We start from the raw sequence: 19762 nt of genomic DNA, 5'->3' as shown, positions 1-19762 counted from the left end.
TCATGATCTTTGTAATAACTTAATATAATGATCTTATAATAACATAGTGATCACTGTGCTGATTTAGGGAATGGGTAAAGAGAATCTAGTACGTAACCAGGAAAAAAATAATCTAGTTTGATACATTTCTTTCAGAATGGTTTCTGCTTTTGTTCTGTTGATGTAAATGCCATTTTTTAAAAAAATGCATTTCTTTATATTAGCTAATCAAATTAATAGGCAAATGTAAACCAATGTTCTTTACAGGCGTGGCAGAAGGCGCGCAGTGGTGGCTGGGAGAAAGCCTTCTGTGAAAAGAACTTTCTGTCTGAAGCCACGATGGAAATCATCATAGGAATGAGAACACAGTTGCTTGGCCAGCTTAGAGCCTCAGGTAGATTTCTTGGAAAAGATTTTACATAGTTTTGGAATCAAGTGTATACCTAGTATAAGTGTATACAAATTGTAACAAGAATAGTGTTCACTGGTGTCATTTTCATGCCTTGATTTGACATCGACCGGTACACATTTATGCTGGGCATGGTGCAGATGCTGGAGTGAGGAAGGTTGGCTGGGCAACAGCTGATCTAACTGAAAGTGCCCTGATTGTTCCTGGTGCCACACTGGCTTTCCGTGTGAGATATGTTTCCTTGGGTTTTTGCATTCTAATAAATTATTTCCTTAGGAAATGTCTTTGTGTTGTAATTCTATTCTATGTTAGCATAAACCCCCTTATGAGGAAGGATTTCAGTGTAATGGTTTCTTCTTTGTGCTGTTAAGGTTGGCAGTGGTGAAAAGTGAAAGAAATTTGTACTTTATTTTACTTTTTTTTTCTCCCAAATTCTTTTTGATAAGCAAAAAAGTAGATCTTAAATACAAGCAAGTATTTTGTCCTCTTCTTTCTTCAGGTTTTGTTAGAACCAGAGGAGGAGCCGATATTAGAGATGTTAATACTAACTCTGAAAACTGGGCTGTAATTAAAGCTGCCTTAGTGGCTGGGATGTATCCCAATCTAGTGCATGTAGACAGAGAAAGCCTGGTTTTGACTGGACCAAAGGAGAAGAAAGTGCGATTTCATCCTACCTCTGTTCTTAGTCAACCTCAGTATAAAAAGGTAAAATCACTTTGACTTTATAGTTCACAAAAAAGAGCACTGTACTCTTATCACATGTTTAGAAATGTCTCTTCATAGTAGCCAGTACTTTGAAAGCAGCATGTGCATTAAACACTACATTTTTAGAAATTCTTTTTCCTAGCAGTTGATAAAATAAAGAACTGGAGTTATTTATTTTTCCAATATTTTTTCATCAAAACTTACTTCAGTTAGGCCTTCTAGATGGAATAAGACACAATGGTAAAAAAAAAACCTAGTTAGGAAACTCTTTTAAAGATGTAACTATCCCTGCTTATAATAGCAGGAGGAAGTTCTGCTCTGAAACTGGTTTGTTTTTTTTTTGATCATTTTTTAAAGCAAAGTATTTTTGTTTCAAGATGGTAGGATAATTTGTGAGTCTGGTTGAATTCTCTCTTGCTTTTTTTTTTATTTGGTATCTTAAGTTTATGTGTGTATAAAAATTTATTTATTTCTACATATATAAAATAGGAAATACATTAAAATTTATTTTAATTACAAATAGAGGGTAAAATATCCTAGTCTTATTTGCTCCTACGCAGATTCCTCCAGAAAACGGGCAAGCTGCAGCCATTCGGGCACTCCCTACAGACTGGCTTATATATGATGAAATGACGAGAGCTCACAGGATAGCTAATATCAGATGCTGTTCAGTTGTAACACCTGTCACTGTGTCACTCTTCTGTGGACCAGCTAGATTACCAAGTAATGCTTTGCAGGAACTTTCATCCTTTCGAGGTATAAAGGGGTTTGGATTTGTAATGTTTCCATTGGTATATGCTAGTATGGCATATGGAAGTCTTATTTGTCAAGAATATATGTAATAATTATATTGCCTAATTCTTAAAATGACAAAGCTACAGTTCATGTGGTTATTTAAGAATAGTTTATAAGCTCTGTAATAAATGTCTCAGTTCTGCAAATCCTTTTAGATTTCGTATCCATAAATTACAGTTGCACAGTTCTGGAGTCTCACAAATTACAGTACAGTTTGTTACGAAATAAAAAATGCAAACAAAATGTCCGATGACAGTATTAATGCTGAAAAGTGTAGTATATATGTTTTATTCTACAGACTAGTTCAAGTGATACTTTGAACCAGATTTTTCAAATTGAATAATAATTTAGAAACTGTCAGTGTGGCAAATAGTCATTTCCAGCTGAAACATGTGTTTTAAGGATTATTTTCTCCTGATAACTTTTAATAACAATTATTTGTAATATTTACTATAAGTAAATGGGAATATATAGAAATGTCCATATTTATTTTTTTTTAATTTAAATGGAGTGCTGTAGGAAGAGAAGCAAAAATATTCTGTCCTGCTGCCAGTTCTCTAGAGGTATTAGATGGAATCAAAGTAAGAGTCCAAGTTATTTTTGAAGTTTTTCTGTCTTGCTCTTAAACTGTTGCCCTTAGAATAGTGTTTATGCAGATTGAATTGCACCTGAAAAAAAAAAAGGATCCTACAAAATAGCCATATGTATTTATAATTAATTTCTTTCTTAATATGTCTTTAAATCTGCTGGTTTACTAGGAAATAAAGCATAGAGCAATGTATAGTTTTGCAAACAGCTCCAGGCAAAAGTTTGAACATGGCTTGTTGATATTGATGAAGGTACATGAGTGAGTCAGATCACATCAATACAGGTGCTTACATAGCAGAGACCTCAGCAGATCTGGATTTTGGAGTTTTGCTCAGTGAAGCAAAGACTTATCAGGGAGGTGTATTTACAGAAAATAGTGGTTTTACAAACATTTACATTTTAAAATAAAATCTAGAAGGAAAATGGTTTTATTGCTGGTAGTACAGTAGTGTTCAGGTTTTTGGATGTAGGTGGAAATAATACAGAAATGTTAATACACCTTTTATATTTAATTCAGGGGACAGTGTATCTAATGATAACAGTGATAGTGAGATAGAGGACAAAACTGCTGATTTGGCACTACTGAAGCTAGATGAATGGCTGCATCTCAAACTGGACCCTGAAGTAAGTAATGTATCACTTCAATGTTTCTTTCTTGTAGAAGCATGTTTATGTCATATTTTATTAAGAAGAGTTCTGAAACGTTTGGGTAACCAAGACTTTTCTGTAAAAATGGCTGTCACAGTCTGATTGAGTCTCTCAAATTTACAGGACAATGTACTCTGTCATTTAATCTTTATTTCATGAGCTGATTAGAAATACAGCAAAAATCCAGGGGCTCGATCCCTTTTGCCCAGACTAAGTCTGTCGCATGAATTCACTTACTCACCATTCAAGTTGTAAGCTTTCATAACTTAAAACCTGTAACTCTCAATTCATACACCTATGAGCAAAAAGAAAAAAAACCCCTGGCTGCATAATGGCCCCTCTTTCTGGCCACGTGTCCTGCCTATGTGGTGCTCTTGCTTTGACCTACTGGCACTCCTCCCAGTACACATTGAGCCTTAGCATGGACTGAGTTAACCAAAACCTGAGCAGCAGCTGACTGAACAGTCACAATGGCATATTGTGTATTTCCTTCTATGAGAGGGTGACTAAATTTGGATCAAAATGGAACACTTGGAGTTGTTGAAAGAAAGTTCTATCAGATTTTAGAGAACAACAAAAAAACACTTTTTGAAGGCAGAAGTATTCAGGTCATTGAGAAGCTCTGGCTGTGGTAAGAGGTAGTGTACTTTATGAATTAGGGAACACTTGGACTTACCAGATCTAATAATAATACTGTCTCTTCTAGAGCTGTTCAAAAGTATGATTATTTTAGAAATGGAAGCATTTCTGATAACATGGGGATTAACTATAGTCTTATAAATTCAGTCATCTCATTGAGCAGAAGTCTGTGTAAGGAAAATACGTTACTTACAGCTCTTTTCCCTCTGGTATGAATTAAGAGTGCATGAATACAGACAGTATTGATTGAGATGAGGGCACATGAATTGACAGGAATGGCATAGAGCATTAAAATATTTTTGTTTTCTCTTTTAAAGGTAACATTTTAAAGTGAAAAATAAAAAGTTTTTTGTGGGTTTACAATCTGATTTTAAGTTCGGTGCAAAGCTAAATGAAATAAAACATTCTAAAAGTGATCTTGCACCTGAGGGAAGAAAAGATTAACTTAACAGCTTTAGTTTAGATGTGGGATTTTCTTCCTTTCCCCAGCACTTTAATCTTGCCTTTCAGTTTGGACCATGTTCATTTTAGAATGCCAAAGGCTGCCTGATAGGAAAGATGTAGAGTACCCTTACCTGTCTGATCTAATTTTTGTTAGTCTTTAACAGAATTGAAATTTGTTACAGGCTGCTTGTTTGCTGTTCCAACTCAGACAGAAGTGGCATAACTTATTTCTGCGTCGTATGCGAGCTCCTTCTAAACCATGGTCTCAAGTTGATGAAACAACTGTAAGAGCAATTATAGCTGTTTTAAGTACTGAAGAACAGTCTGCAGGTTTGCAGCAGCCTTCAGGTATTGGTCAGAGACCAAGGCCTATGACTTCCGAAGAACTTCCTTTAGCGTCTACGAGGGGGTCAACCAACAGTAGAAAAAGCTCAGCAGACACTGAATTCTCTGATGACTCCTCTAACCCTGAAAAGTAAGCTTTTGAGATCTTCTAGAGACTGTAGGTTGTAACTTACTTAGCTATAAAAAGCATTGCTTGGATTTCTGCTAGTAATAACAAGGAAGAAACAACAGAAATACAGTTGAAGGAATTGGTACCGTCCTGTGCTGTGTTATAGTTCTGATTTCATTGAGAAGTATTTTATATGTGTGCCTGTTGTTTGAGAGAGCAGTCAGGAATACTGTCCATGAATTGTCACCTCTGGGAAGAAGTAGCAGAAAAGGTTTAACTGCAGCATTCAAAACCAATGCATAATCGGTACCTTTTTAGTTAATATTGAATATGTTTTGGAATCAGTGTAATATATATAGTCATGCTATAGGCTGATATGTAGAAACAAATTATTCTATGACCACTTACGAAAATCCTGGTGTGTCCTGTATCTACCTTTACTTTTTAGAGTTTTAATGAAATCTATGCCTCCTGCACCTCACCAGCTAAAGAAGTACAAAGAAAAAACCTCTTTGCGCTCCAAACGAACTTCAGATGACAGATCAGATCAATCATCAGCAAAGTCTACAGATAGCAGTAGCTATCCTAGCCCCTCTGCTAGTCCTTCTCCAGTATCTGTAAAGGTAGAGTCCTCCTGAACAAGTTACCCCATTCTTCAAAATTAATAGAATTTCAGAAATAAATTTGCTGATACCTTTTAGCAGCAATCAGGTATTATACTGATACATTAGGAAGCTAACTTAGAATTTCATTTTTAACAGCTGCATAATACTTTTTCTTTCTGGAACTTAAAAGCTAGACTAAATATCCTTGTTACACTAGTAATACAGTAAAAATACTATTCTTTGCAGACTGCTGAGCTAAAGATATCCAAAGTTGAAAAAAATCAGATTAAATTGATATAATAACCACTGAAGGGGATTTAATTTCTTTTCCTAAATCAGTGTACAGTACATGTACTTCTGAATTCTTTGAAGTCTGCCTTCCTCTGCTTCTGTAAATGGCATACATTGGTATTGATTCTTTGTAAGTTTTGTGCTATCTGCCTTATGACTGCTTGCTTTCTTTACGACAGTTATTTTAACAAAGCATGCATTTTTAATGAGGTTATTGGCAGAGTTTTTCCTGTGTACTTGAAACAGTAAACTGCAGTACTTTTAAACAGATCATTGAGAGGAAACCCCATTGTTCCTGTAGCCACAGACGTGTTGGAGGATTTAGTAATTCCTCTTAGTCTTTCAGTTTTTAAATTCAGCCAATGTAAAAGGAAGAAAAATTGTTTCCTGAAGGTGGAAATGTGGGTAGTATGCTTCAGGCTACAGTCTGATGTATATTATAGTATTTTTTATTATTATAATATATTAATATATATAATAATTCTAATGATTAATTTTGTGTCATTTGAAGGTGTGTCAGACTTCAAAGAATTGTAATTAATCACTAGACTGTTTAGGTCTGTTCTGCTACACTTGTTTGCTGCCCCTTGTGAATTAATTATTATTCTGGAAAGTGCTTAAATATAATAGATGTGAAATAATTTTTAAGACCAGTTCAGGCAGTACTGGCTGATAGATTCTGTGTTTCTTGTAGAGTCTGGGGGAGGAGGGTGGGAGCACAGTCAAGGGATTTCTGTCTTAACAAGGGATTTCTAAAACTTCAGAACTAAAGTATGGTTTATTTTATTGTAGCTTAATTTAATTTAATTTTTCCAGGGTTCCAAACCTCCTTCACCAAGACCAAATATGTCAGTTCGGTACTTTATCATGAAAAGTAGCAACTTGCAAAACATTGATATTTCTCAACAGAAGGGTATATGGTCTACTATGCCAAATAATGAACATAAACTAAATAGAGCCTTTTGGGAGAGCAGCATGGTTTACTTAATATTTTCTGTTCAAGGGTCTGGACACTTTCAGGTGAGCACTTAATACTAAATATTAGCTTTGGCTGATGACTTAGGACTATGTATAGTATGAATATTTTTGCTTATGACTTCTGATCTTCTAATAAGTAAAGTAGTAAGCAAGTGTCTCTGGTTGCTGAGGAAAGAGTACTTCATTCTCTGAAATATGCCCTTTTAGCTAACTGAATTTGTCACTCAAAGGCCAAGGCTGAATTGCCTCCAAACGTCTTGAGTCAGAATAATGTTTTTCCCCTTCATTAATCCTTTAAAACAACAACAAAACAAACAAACAAATCCCAACAAAGCAGAACGTTGCTACTCTTTTCTCTGCATGCCAAAATAAATATTGTAATTGAACTAACAGTTACTATCAAGTTGCAGCTTTCTAAAGCCAGGAAACCCACAGTTGTCTTTATTACAAATTTTAGTAAAATCTGTTTTGACTGAGATGTAGTTTCTAAAACTTAGGAAGCTGGAAGGTCATGGCTATGATTCTTCTGGAGCTCTGCCTGAACTTCAAGTTTCACACGGTGTTTGTCAACGTGTTGACAAATGTGTAGCCAATTTGAAGTTAAAGACTTGACCTGGTAGTGCGAAGTTGCAGGTTAGCTGTGTTGTAGAGCAGGCTAAACTCAGTTGTTCCAGGTAATGAATGTTCACCTTACTTTTTTATATATGAACTATTAATAAAAGTCACCTAAACTTGAAATCTAATGAACTAGCCAAAATACAGCTGTCTTGGTGATACCACTGAAGGAGATATATGAAGGTGAGATATACATACAATGATTTGACAAATGCAAATGTAGTGTTGGAAAGTAACTTTGAGCATGCCAGTTTGTACTGAAAATGGGCTGTTGTATTGGCGATCTTAGATGAGGAAGCTGGGAGGGGAAGAAGTGCTGAAGTCAGGAGTGTAGGTGGTTGTGGTTGCCTTCCCCTTCCGGTTTTCACAATGCACTGGACGTTCATGGAAGTGTGAGATTAACATTCCTATTAATATCCTCTTGTACCAAGTGTCTCTTTACTTTCCACTTCTATTTCTTTTCTGTTCCTTTTAGTAATCTCCATTTCAGTCTGGGCTGAGCTATCTAGGACTGCATGTCTTACAACAGTAGTGTGTGCTGCTAACTTTCATAGTGCGCTGCTTCTCTTGGACTCCTGAGTCATAACTGGCATAAATTTGGGTGTGTGGTTGGTTTGTTGTTTGTTGTTTTGTTTTGTTTGGTAGTGTGGGCAAGTAGGGGTGTCCTTTAAGTTAGAAGCAATCTTAGATTTGGTTCTTTCTGAATACTTTTGGAAACTCCTTCCTGTGGCATTGAAGAAGGAAATAAAAGCAACTTTGACTTATTTCTTTGAAGAACAGCTATACTCTTAATTCTATGTGAAAATTTGTTAACATACAGGGACATGGGAAGGAGGGATTGGATTTCTGCAAAAAATACTGACAACTAACAAGGAGTAGCTAATGGATTGTTATGTAGTAGAACATTGATCTTGAGGCCTTACACCTCAAATGTTTTTACCACACCTTTTCAACCTCTGTTATAAAGCTTAAAAAGACATTAATGGTAATTGGACAGATTGAGAGACGTTCTCTGTGGTCAAACACTAGAAGATATATTTGAAGTGGAAAACCAGATTACATTTTTTAACTTTCTAGATATAAACATTTTAAAAGATCCAGCTTTATAGGGGAGTATGTGGGGATCACTTTGAAACTAATATGAAAGTTTCATATGAAGTCCAGTGATTTATTTAATTCCAGCATAAGCAGATACACTCTAATTACGTCTTTCCTTTCATATTGTGGTTTTTGTTCCAGGGCTTTGCTAGAATGGCTTCAGAGATAGGGTGTGAGAAAAGTCAAGACTGGGGATCTGCTGGTTTTGGAGGTGTATTTAAGGTGGAGTGGATCCGAAAAGAAAGCATTGCTTTTCAGTTTGCACACCATTTGCTCAACCCTTGGAATGACAATAAGAAAGTGCAAGTAAGCAGGGATGGCCAGGTAATGTTATTATCTGCTAAAGCCTTCTTTACTTGGTAGAACTGTGTATTGTTTCTTAGCTTTCTTAGTCTTGATATTTATCTCAACTGCCCTCATGTATCTGTTACTCTGAATCACAGTTCATTGATGCATTGTACATTCTGCTAATGCATTACTGTTGAAGTAATGGAAACTGTAAGAGAGTGGTTTCTTTCTTAAGAATCATTTTAAAAAACATATTAAAGCTGCATGCTTCCAAAAATAAAAGCTTTTTGGAATTTATAATTTTGGTTCTGGAGATTTGAACCCTGTTTGGTTCCTGTTTGTTCCCTGAGATAGTCTGTCACACCCAAGTAACTGTTCATAATTATAGCTTTGAGTTTCCTGTAAAGCATGAAGAGAATCTTGAGATTTGACATAAAGCTTTAGGACAGTTCTCAAATCCATTAAAGCCAAATATAGCTACAAAAAGCTGAAAGAGAATTGGCACAAGAGTTTTCTGTGGCAGTTTCTGTGTTCTCCCCAGTCCCCTCCCAAAATATTGCCTTGATAACAAGATTCTAGAACTAAACTTCATATCACCTTCTCACTACTTTCCCCAAACCTCTCCAGTTTTAACAGTGAGGAAAGGAACATAGTGTAAGAACAGGGAAAGGAAAGTAGCACATGATGGAGCTAACAGTGCTTCTGTTATAAGTGGCTCTTAAGACCTAAACAGTCTTAATGATCTGAAAACCAACTGATTTATAAACATTAATATCCGTGATTCCACAAAGAGCCGCTGTATTACTTGCGACCCGCCTTTCCACATTCTCCACCACACTTGATGAAATTAAACTTAAAAGATGTGGAGAATAATGATCTTTTGTTAATAAGTGACCTGTGGAAGGTACAAAGTATATGGTGCATGTGTTCTTATATATGGTGATGGTGTGTTCACTGGGAACTCTTAAGTACTGACATCTTACTGTAAATGAAAAAAACCCAACAAACAACCTGTAGACCAGGGTTGCTTATAAAAGCTTTTATCTCCTCTTGAGCCCTAGTAAAAAAACTATGTGTATGTGTCAACAGCAAAAGGAATGAGCTCTTTTCGAAAGACTGAAAGCAATTACCAGTAACTTCATCTAACACTTCTGTTATACACAGTTTCTGTATGTTCTGTAGCATACAGTATAGTAGCAGTGCAAATAACTTCTTTTATTTCCTGCTTATTTCTAGGAGCTGGAGCCACAAGTTGGAGAGCAGTTGCTACAGCTTTGGGACCGTACTCCTTTGGCAGGAAAAAGCTCAACTGATTGAGCATGTCCAGTAATGTGGTAGAGGTAGTTATTTCATGCATTACTTGCTGATTTCATGATAAAGGAAAAATTATCTATATACAATGTATCATTACAGTACTGTTTTTCCTTTGTAGTTTGTGGAAGAACAGGTACACTTAATACTAAATGCTCTCTTCCTTTTGATTTTTTCTTTTTTTTTAGCTGTGGTTGTTGAAATATCGGCTATAACCACTAGAACCAGCAGCATGCCTACAATACAAAGATGAAGAAGAAGGCGGCGCAACAAGCTCCTGCAGTTGTTAGTCATGCTGTGCAGCTAGCAGTGGAAAAATAAGGGGGGATATGTTAGTTTCAGTATTCCCTTGTCTTAACAAATATCATAATGTTATTCACTAGCTTTTTTTTGACTGAATTATTTTTTTACAGTAGTTGCAGTTGATATTTGAAAACACAGTCAAGTTCCAAACTGAAACAACGGACCACATAATTTAGTTTTGGGTTTAAAATAGCACAGCAGACAGTTTAAATATACAGTTTACACTGAAAGCTTTCTCAACACTGTAAAATGTATGAGTGAAACCAGTGTAATATTAATTAATCATTCTTGCAGTTTGTGTAAAATAAATAAATTGAGAATAGATGTCTCCAAAGATATTGGAAGGTTCCATAAGTATCCATGTTGAACTTCTGTATGCATGGTGCGAGAGAGAAGGACATATTCATACAAACAACTGGGCAGCTGGAGAATGTTAAGTTTTAATTTAAATAGGTAAGTGAAAGGAGCATGAGAATTTTGAGAATGGGTTGGTCCAGCAGCGTTTCCAGTTTCAGTTTTCACCTTTAGAAGGTACACACTTCGTCAAGCTGTAACAGTCTTTCAGAGGCCTACTGCCAAATGGTACTTTTAATAGCTCACTAATTTGGTTTTATTTCTTTCAAAAAAAAAAAGAAAAAAAGGAAAAATTGCCAGTATGAATTTCATCTTCGGTGTAGTCTTCATGCTTGCTTTCTGTACCTCTTTCAATTTCTTCTTCTGTGCTACTGTTGGTTTGTTTTATTGGACTTTTCCTTAGTTGTCAGCATACTGTACTATGAGGCTGGTATAAATTCAGTCTGCTCACTGTAAGCACTATGGTTTTGGTCATTCTTTGATTAAACAGAGGTTTTTCTGCTTCTGAGCCTGTACTTAGATTTTTCATGTCTGCTAAGAATATTCACACAGTTCAGAGTGCCCTGTGTATTCCTTCTTGCATTCTGTGTAGCGACTTCCATGCACAAACAGTCAGTTTTGCCTTTGCAAGACTAAATGGGTCCTTGTAAGACTGGTATTGACTAATAAGGTATTTCTGGACACAGTGCATACCACAGAGCTGTGAGGCTCATATTGCCTTATGTGATACTCCCAGGCCTGTGGCCACAAAGGAGTGGGGGGTGGTATTGCCTCGTGCAGGGCTCCTGGGCCCCGCGCACACCGAGGGCAGAGCTGGCACAGAGCGGGAGCAGTGGTGGGGTGTAATGTTTGGTGAACAAGCCCACACAGTGCTTCTGCAGCTTGCTGATAAAAAGAGCGGTCCAGCCAAGGAATTCACATTCCCCAAGGTCATTGTCTGGTCTGGGTCACTTGCCTGGAGAAGAGCCAGCCCTGCTGCCTGCCTGACAGCCATGGTCATGTAGGTCTTCACATGCCTGAATGTTAGGTCTCACCCAGTCTTGGTGAATTACTTGACTTGCTTTTGTTATGAACTAGATAGTTGTACCAGATAATTGTACTGCTGATATATATATTTTCCTGTACTGTTACTTAAACTGTTTTTTATCCCTGAAGTTGTTGGTCTGGAGTCTGTTACCATCTCATGAACCTGTAACATGGCAGAGCTGCCTTAAGTCCTTACACTGTTGTCAGAAGTTGGATATGGTGCACTGCATCATCTCTGACCTGCAGTGGCTGCCTTAGTTGATTATTTTGGGATCTTGCCCCTGCACATGGATGTCAGATTCTGCTTTGACTGCAGAAAGTCAGAAAGACAGAAACATGAAGAGAGATTTACCCTGCTTACATCTCTTCGCTCTTTGCTTAGAGATACTGAGTAGTGTTTGTAAGCAGCCCAAGCCCAAGTTGACTACCTACAAAAAGAACCAGCCCACACCCAGCAGGACACTGGGGCAGCAATAGAGGAGAATGCTAGCTCCTGCCTATGTTAGAAGCCATCAGGCTAGTGTGGAGAAACGACAGCAACGCACGGTCCCCCTGTAGCAGTATTGAAAAACTTGACCATCATCTGGAAGCTGCGGAAGAGGGAATGTATAGAGACCCAGAAGACAGGGAGCATACTTGAACTGATTCAGATTCAGACAATGTTGTGCCCAAATCCTGCCTCCCTGAAGACTTAGTAATCCAACCTGTTGTTAAAACAGAGTATGATGCTACTGGAGGTATGACAAGTGCCTCCACATGCTCTTTCATGAGCACAGACCTAGCCAAACTAAGCACATGCTATCAGAAGTCTGGGGATTATTTAACTTGGCTTGCAGATACGTTATGTGACTATCTGAGTTTTGGACTAGAAAGCCTGGAGGCTCACTTTGGGGTCTGGGGTCCAACTACAGGTTCCAGCAGGAAGTGTAGATGTAGCCGTGTCTTTGGGTTAATACCTAGGTTGTAGTGATCGACAGCTTCACTGTGCTAGCAGGCTACTTTGTATAAACAGTGCATGCCACAGTAACGGCTATGCCTGCCCTTGAAGAGGAACTAAAAGACTGGTAAGAGGGGAACATCCTGCTCCAGAAGGCCCCAGAGGCTAGATGATTGCCAAAGAAACATGAAGTCAGCAAAACTGCAGTAACCAGGGGAAAGGTAAAGGTCGCAGGGGGAGATTGCAACCACCAACTCAATTTTAGAGCAGGAACTGTCACCGTCTTGACACCTGCAAGGAGCATGTGTGCTAATCTGCATGGCAAGGGAGGGTGATTTGAATATAAGTAACCAGTCAGCATGGGCTTAGGTGGGTTTTGCTAATCACGTAACAAGATGAATACACTGTAGTTCTTCAGTGTGGTGTGCTAGTTTCATGGAATCGCCAACTACCGCCCGTCTCTCTGCAGACACAAAATCCCTATCTTGGCTCAGTGTGTAAAACTGACTTACTGTGCACCAGGTGTGGGACCCTGCTTGGGAGAAAACATAGTCGCTGTCTTCCAAGCAGCACTAGCATATATTGTGAAGTACCTGAGATGACTTGAGGTCCCCTGGCTATTCCCTGGGCCAGTCCCACAGATTTGGAATTGGGCATCACTAGGCTGTTTATCAATCATGCTCTAGAAGTAGCCCCTGTGGCAGAGGAAGACCTATGTGGACATTGTGACATGTGGCCCACTGGTGGCCACTAACCAAAAACGGTCCTGGTTCGCTCAGAGCCCATTTAAAGTCAATAGGCACGGGCCTTACAGACACATCACCCAGATCCACGTGGCCCAGCTCTTACAAAAGGTATTTTCTGCTGTGCCCATCCATACTTTGTGTCCAGGTAGTTAAAAAAGCCCCTAAGCACATGCAAAAGAAGAGGTGTGTGCAGGAACTAATTATGCATTGAGATGCTTTTAAGTACACTTGAAACTACTTTCCTCTTCCATGATTTGTCAGTTTTCATGGTGACCAGATTTCATACAATTGGTTTCATTTTAGTAGATACTTTAGCAAGTATTTTAAAACAAGGTTCACATGATTTTGCTTGTTGCTCATGTCTTTGTTTTAATGATTTTAGTACTGACAAAACTAGGATAAATCCGTGTGGCCCATGTGGACAGTTAGTTAATGTGATATTTTTAGTTCTTTTAGATCTTTGAAGTTCTAATAAGCTGAAAATTTGTTGTTCAGTTGTACTCTGTCTTCTTCTTTTGTTCGTATCTTCTGCTTTTTCTCCTTTTGCATATAACTTCATGGACATGCATTCCAATCACTGAATTCAGAAAAGACAGTATCAGAGATAAGTAGTGTCTAGTGCACAGATCTAGGGGACTTCTCTTGAAGCTGCTGAAGCATTGAAAGTTCATCTGTAAGGACATAACGGTGCTGGGTTTTATATGATTATTCTTCAAAAAAAGAATCTTATCTCTGATCTCTTTAATTGTGCACTGAGTGCCACAGTGTATAAGTGCTTCCTAGTGACTTCTGAGGCCACCTTTACCAGACAGTCAACCAGTAATTGCTTCTGTCCACGCTTTGAACTTCTGTCATTCAGCAACAATAACAGATAGTCTGTAAAACTGAAGGCTTTTTCCGCAAACAGCAATAGTGCAGCTTGTCTATGCCACAGTCTGCAAGGAGCATCATATCGTGTAGTTTGTATCTATAGTAGATTTAAGCATTGTCATAATTGACCTACATTACTAGAAGAGGTTATTGTGAATGAACACTGAAAATGTGATGCATAGTAATCTTGTTTTGTTCTGCAAAATCATTTGCAGAAATATTTTCTTTCTAAATAAAAATATACGTGCTGTCATCCCTTTTTCAGTGTGCTGTCATTCCCTTTTTCATTTGAAATGAACAACTGTTTCTTGGTAATACCATAGTAATACACATTTCTGACTTGTAACTTTCAATAAATCAGTATAAATTATTTTTGAGTGAGTCTGTCTGAATGTCTACAATAAAATACTCCACTCTTGAAAGTCAGAGGAAAGTGACCTCATTTTCTTAGGTAAACTACTTTTATTTTCTGCATTGCAATCCATACAAATTTTGCTAGGTTTCGTCTGTGGAAATAATGGTATTTTTATGGCCAGGCATTAATTTAGTTAAATCCATGTAAAATGTCTATCCAGTTACTTCACTGTGCAGCGGTGAATTTTCTGATGCTTCTATCCGCAGAATCCTCTGCTCTGGTTTCGTGTTAGGTCTGTAAAACCACCACTTTGAATGTTTTGAAAAGCAGTCTTTTGAGCCAGTGAGCACGTTCCGGTTTCCTGACCCTCTGTATAGACATTCAGTTTTTTCACTCTGTTCTTTGTATCACCCTGGTCACCAAAGAGAGCGTTGTCTTGGCAGCCGTGCATGTGATGGTACCAGCAATATCATCAGTCTGTGGGAGAGCTCCAGCACTGAGGCTCCGTACTGGGATTCTTAGACACCCAGCCTGCCTGGTAATAACTGAACGTGACTATACCTGAAGTGAAAACTAAAGCATCATGAAGGGCAAGGATGTGAATCTATGTGAAAAATACCAGGGTAGCAACAGCATGGCATTTGTGGGATCCTTGTATTTGTGATGGGAAATAGGACAAATGGCCCATCACCATCTTCTGTGGAACAGTAGAAATCACAGCTTGGAGGCTGTCAGGCGGGAGTTGATTTGCTCTGCTTTAGAGTAAATGAAGGTCTTGCAATCTAGCCAGTTGTCAGTGAACACCAAGGTGAAGAGGAAGGGAACAGAAATAGAATTAAGGACTGTTGTGGTTTAACCCCAGCCTGCAGGCCCCACACAGCTGCTTGGATTGTGGGCTGAATTAAAGACAGTTTAATAGGTAAAGCAAAAGCTGCACACGCAAGCAAAGCAGAGCAAGGAATCCATTCACCACTTCCCACGGGCAGGCAGGTGCTCAGCCATCCCCAGGGAAGCCGGGCTCCGTCACGCGTAACAGTTACTTGGGAAGACAAACTCCACCACCCTGAACGTCCCCCTCCCCCTCCCTCCTTCTTCCCCCAGTTTATATACTCAGCACGGCACCCCATGGTGTGGAATATCCCTTTGGGCAGCCCAGGCCAGCTGTCCCGGCTGTGTCCCCTCCCAGCTCCCCGTGCCCCCCCAGCCCTCTCGCTGGCCGGGCCCGAGACTCTGAGAAGTCCCTGACTCAATAATCACTACTTAGCAACAAGTAACACATCAGTGTCTTAACATTGTTCTCGCAGAAAATCCAAAACACAGCACTGTAACAGCTACTGAGAAGGAAATAAACTACCCCAGCCAAACCCAGGACACAGCCACATGTTTGCAAAGGTTGTTCACCCGTGAGCAAAGCGTACGGGAGCAGTGCTGACTCAGGGCAGCTCCAGCCACGTTCCTCAAGACAGCAGGTGACAGCTATGCTAGTGGCTCGTGTGAGAAAATGCTGAGGTGTGCTGCCTCCTCCGGAACCTACTTCTGAAAATAAGTTAAAGGTGGCAAGCTGATTTGCCACAATGAGAATTTACTTCCTTTCTCTAGAAACTAAAGGAAGTTTGTTAAATATTTTGCAGCCTAAAATAGCTTATTTGTTGCAACTATCACTTTCAACATTTGCTTCCCCCACACCCTCCTCCCCTCCCTGAACCGATATAATTTCTGCTCCATCATCACAACATCTACAAAGACATCTCCTCCAGTGCTTGCAGGTAAAATTTCTACAGTGGAATTCTTTGCAGCTTTCATTTTAAATGCTTGGCTGTTGTCAAAATGAAATCGTATCTCACACCTGACAGGCCATTTTCTCTGGGTTGTGGTTGCATCCATTCACAGTTACCCCTAGGTGCTTTGTCTTTAAAGTGTATTAGAGTGGTTTCTACAACTACTCAATTATTATTTTTTCTTTTTTTCTTTTTTTTTTTCTTTTTCCGAGGAGCTAAAGGGATTTCTCCAGAGCAGCCACTTTCTGAATGTATTCAGTCACAACTTTTACTGTCTGAAGAATATTAGCGGTTGCTCTGCGTCTTTCTACTCACACTTAGCTGCACTGTTACCACGGATTATGCTATGTTGCTTTCAGCCGTCATTGCTGCTATCTTTGTTGCACCTTCTAACAGGTACCACAGTGCAGAAAGTAGGTGATGCTGCTCTGGATTAAAAGCTTTATTTGTTGTTATGATTCTTTTGGCAGATGTTGAAAGGAAGTTGCCTAAAATAAAAGTATAAACCTGGGTTTAAGACAAATAAGTTCTCAGGAAAGCAGACTGAGGGAATAACTTGCATCACTTTAGAGAATATAAAGTTAGAGTCCTGAAAAAACTAAAAAGCATGGCACATAATTGAATATGGCAATTCATAAAGGAGGCTGTATTTTATTTGTGTCAACCCCAGAAGGAGTTTTAAAATTAATTCCATACCATGTGGGTGTGAAATTATTATTTTTTGCCTTGTGTTGTATAATGCACAGCTCTGAGATTCACAGCCTGATCTTGTAACTTTGCCTATGTGAATGGGTGTTTTACATTTGGTACTGTTGATGTATGAGCAAAGGTTGTAGCCTGAGGCTCTTAAATAATGCACCACTTTGTACCTCCCTCTAGGGAATATCTGGTGAAGCCCAGCAGCAGTCAAACAAGATTAAGGAACAAAACACAATTGTCAAAATTCCTTTTAAGTGAGGATGTTCTGGACACTGACAGAAACTGAAAGTGAAATTGTGTGACCATGTGAAATAGATTTAATATCTTCTGCTCTTGTAAAACATCTGAAGAATCTTTTTAAAATGAAGCTGTGCAGAAAAGGGTACCGACTCCCTGTGGGCTGACAAGCTTGCTGTGACTTTCAGCTTATAGTGTGTCCTATCAAAATGAGAGCACAAACCTTCCTTTTTTGATTGCTTTCATGCCTCTGTTCAGATTAAGGAACTTTTTCTGTACTCATGCTTTATAATACTAATACTCTGTATTAGTTTTAGTGCAGTTAGTAATGAAGAAATCTGTCTTGCAACTTGACAAGGGTAGCATTTCACAGGCTGCTGCTTTCAGCAGCTTAGCCACTGCTAGGTTTTAACATGCCCTAAAACCATATTAAATGAGGCGTCACCACTGTAAGACAATTACAGTGCTCTATTCACAGCTTTTATATGAAAGAGGCATCTAGCTTTTATTCTAAGATAGGCTTAGGGACTAGATAAGTACTAATCTAGGAGGGAGAGAAAAGAGAAAAGAAGGGCCACAGGGCACCTTAAAACAGGCTGTGAAGCTTCCAAGAGACTCATGAACTGAAGCTCTGCCTTATTTTCCTGGTTACCTACACAGACTGAATTGAACAGATTAAAATAAAGTACATGTGGCATGCATTCCATGTGCGAATTTCTCTGGCGCTTCTGTCTTTAGAGTCACAGTGCAAATAAATTACAAAGGATGGTAGCCCAGCTTGACGTTAGAGGACTGCAGTAGCCGTATTTGTCTTGCTCTTTAGTCTGACATTGAGGTATAGCTGAGCTACTTTGTTCTGCTTTCATTCCTCTTTAGAGCATTGAAGCTGGATGAGGTCAGAAAGTAATTACAAAGCATGCCATGGTGCATTTACCCAAGGGAGGGTAACTTCCCCAGATGCAGTCTGCTGTTTTGTTTCCCACTACTCAAGTTCAAAACTAGCAGAAAACATGCTTTTCTCAGAAATGAGACTTAAAATTTTCATTTAAAAGTCAGTAGTATTTTGATTGAAACCAAAGATCACAGGCACCCTGTTTTAACACTCCTAGAAAAGAAAATGTTGCTGGAAATGGGACCAAGGGAGCTTTTAAATTGCCAGCCACAGAATCAGTAAGTAGTGGAGCTGATACACACTGAATTTTGTTTTAATCAATGGCACTCCACTCAGTAATGAACGAAACCAACAACAGATGCTGTCAGGCTTTGGTAAATGGGGACAAAAGGGTTATAGGCAGTATCTGTGGGCTGAAAGGTCAAACCAGTCTATGTAATATAGAAGAATGGAAGGGTAAACAAAGTAGCTCTGTTACACTCATGTGAACATCAATACCACTTTTTTTTTAATGTGAGAAGTTTCTTGAACTCTGAACATGTCAAAGCTGTTGAATTGTTTGTAATACCAGTGATAAGACACCAGATGAGTAGGGGTGACACTGGAAGAAGCATTCATTCACCCTGTAGGAACAGAAGCACTGGTGTCACAAAAAATAGGACTCTGAAGATCCTTCAGAGCGAAGCTAGGTGGTGCAGTTGGCTAGCATATAAGCTCTTATTTGCTAGGGACTGTTTAAAACAAAACCTAGGTTTATTATCAGGTGCAAATGAAATGGCCTCTCCCCAGGAACAAGGACAAGCAGTGAATTATGGTAAGGAATTTGTATATTAGTCTTTTGCTTTATATCTGACATGCTTATCCATGAGTTTTCACTTCTCTGAAAAGGAAAAGAGGTACTAGGCTGCACAGAGATATTAGAAGATATGCCTTAAAAATTGTTTTTAAGTACTTTTCATGTTTTCCTCCTGTGCAAAGCAGACAGTATGAAGCCAGGGAAATAAGGCTATGTTAGTTATTAAAGGCTTTAAATCATAGTATTCTTGTGTAAACATTACTTCTCTGCAACGCTACTTACCTGCAAGAAATGGTAGTGTTGAGGGTGTTTATCCAAAGTAAAACCATCAGGTCAGGGTTCAGGATCAAGCTCCTAGGCCTGGTGTGGCTTCTTTCCATGATCTTGTATAACTTGTCAAAGTGCTTAACTTGCTTATAACTCCTCAGCCTTTTAGTGTTTACCTGCATTGCTTGTCAGGAGTTTTCTAGAGAACGGTTGTGGAGTGCCTCTTACTGAAATGCTGTGTATAAAAATAGTTTAAGTTTTGTTCTTTAGCTCTTAATCCCTCAGCACGCGGAAAATGCAACTCCTTGCCCAGCAGAAGTACAGACATCAGTAGGCCACTCTGTAACACCGAGCTCTGCCCCTTGCTCTTTCTGATGTCGTAGGTTGCCAGCCACATTTTCTATGGTTATTTTGTTTTACTCTGCTGGAGCCGTAAACTGAAGAGCCATTTCTTAAGAGAGCAGGAGCAGGTGATTCCAAAGTGTCAGAAGTCAAGCAAAGGGGCAGAGGGATGGCTGAGCTGAGCCGGGATCATCTCCTAGGTCTCAGGCAGAAAAGGAAAGTGTATGGATGTTGGAAGCAAGGCCAAGCAACGTGGAAGGACTACCGAGATGCTGTTTGCTGCTGCAGGGGGAAAATTCATTTTGCCAAAGCT

The 19762-nt window shown here is 38.9% G+C and overlaps 1 protein-coding gene across 2 annotated transcripts in view; it reads left to right on the top strand.

The window, feature by feature from the left end:
• The window catches only part of YTHDC2 (YTH domain containing 2), a 39455-nt gene extending 27797 nt beyond the window's left edge, over positions 1-11658 (top strand). Inside the window, exons 21-30 of one of the 2 annotated variants that reach the window (XM_037373327.1) lie at positions 247-373; positions 888-1093; positions 1654-1849; positions 2994-3100; positions 4390-4682; positions 5110-5284; positions 6374-6577; positions 8390-8572; positions 9773-9876; positions 10036-11658. In XM_037373327.1, the coding sequence (XP_037229224.1) occupies positions 247-373; positions 888-1093; positions 1654-1849; positions 2994-3100; positions 4390-4682; positions 5110-5284; positions 6374-6577; positions 8390-8572; positions 9773-9853 (1572 nt within the window). In that variant the 3' untranslated portion in view covers positions 9854-9876; positions 10036-11658. The remainder of the gene's footprint in view (positions 1-246; positions 374-887; positions 1094-1653; positions 1850-2993; positions 3101-4389; positions 4683-5109; positions 5285-6373; positions 6578-8389; positions 8573-9772; positions 9877-10035) is intronic. The other variant, XM_037373328.1, reaches the window with a different exon arrangement.
• The last annotated feature ends 8104 nt before the right edge of the window (positions 11659-19762 follow it).

The sequence above is a fragment of the Falco rusticolus genome, chromosome Z (genome assembly GCF_015220075.1).
Source record: "Falco rusticolus isolate bFalRus1 chromosome Z, bFalRus1.pri, whole genome shotgun sequence".
Classification (NCBI taxonomy): domain Eukaryota; kingdom Metazoa; phylum Chordata; class Aves; order Falconiformes; family Falconidae; genus Falco; species Falco rusticolus.
Note: the sequence above shows the minus strand (reverse complement) of the source record. Positions and strands in the feature narration are given on the sequence as shown.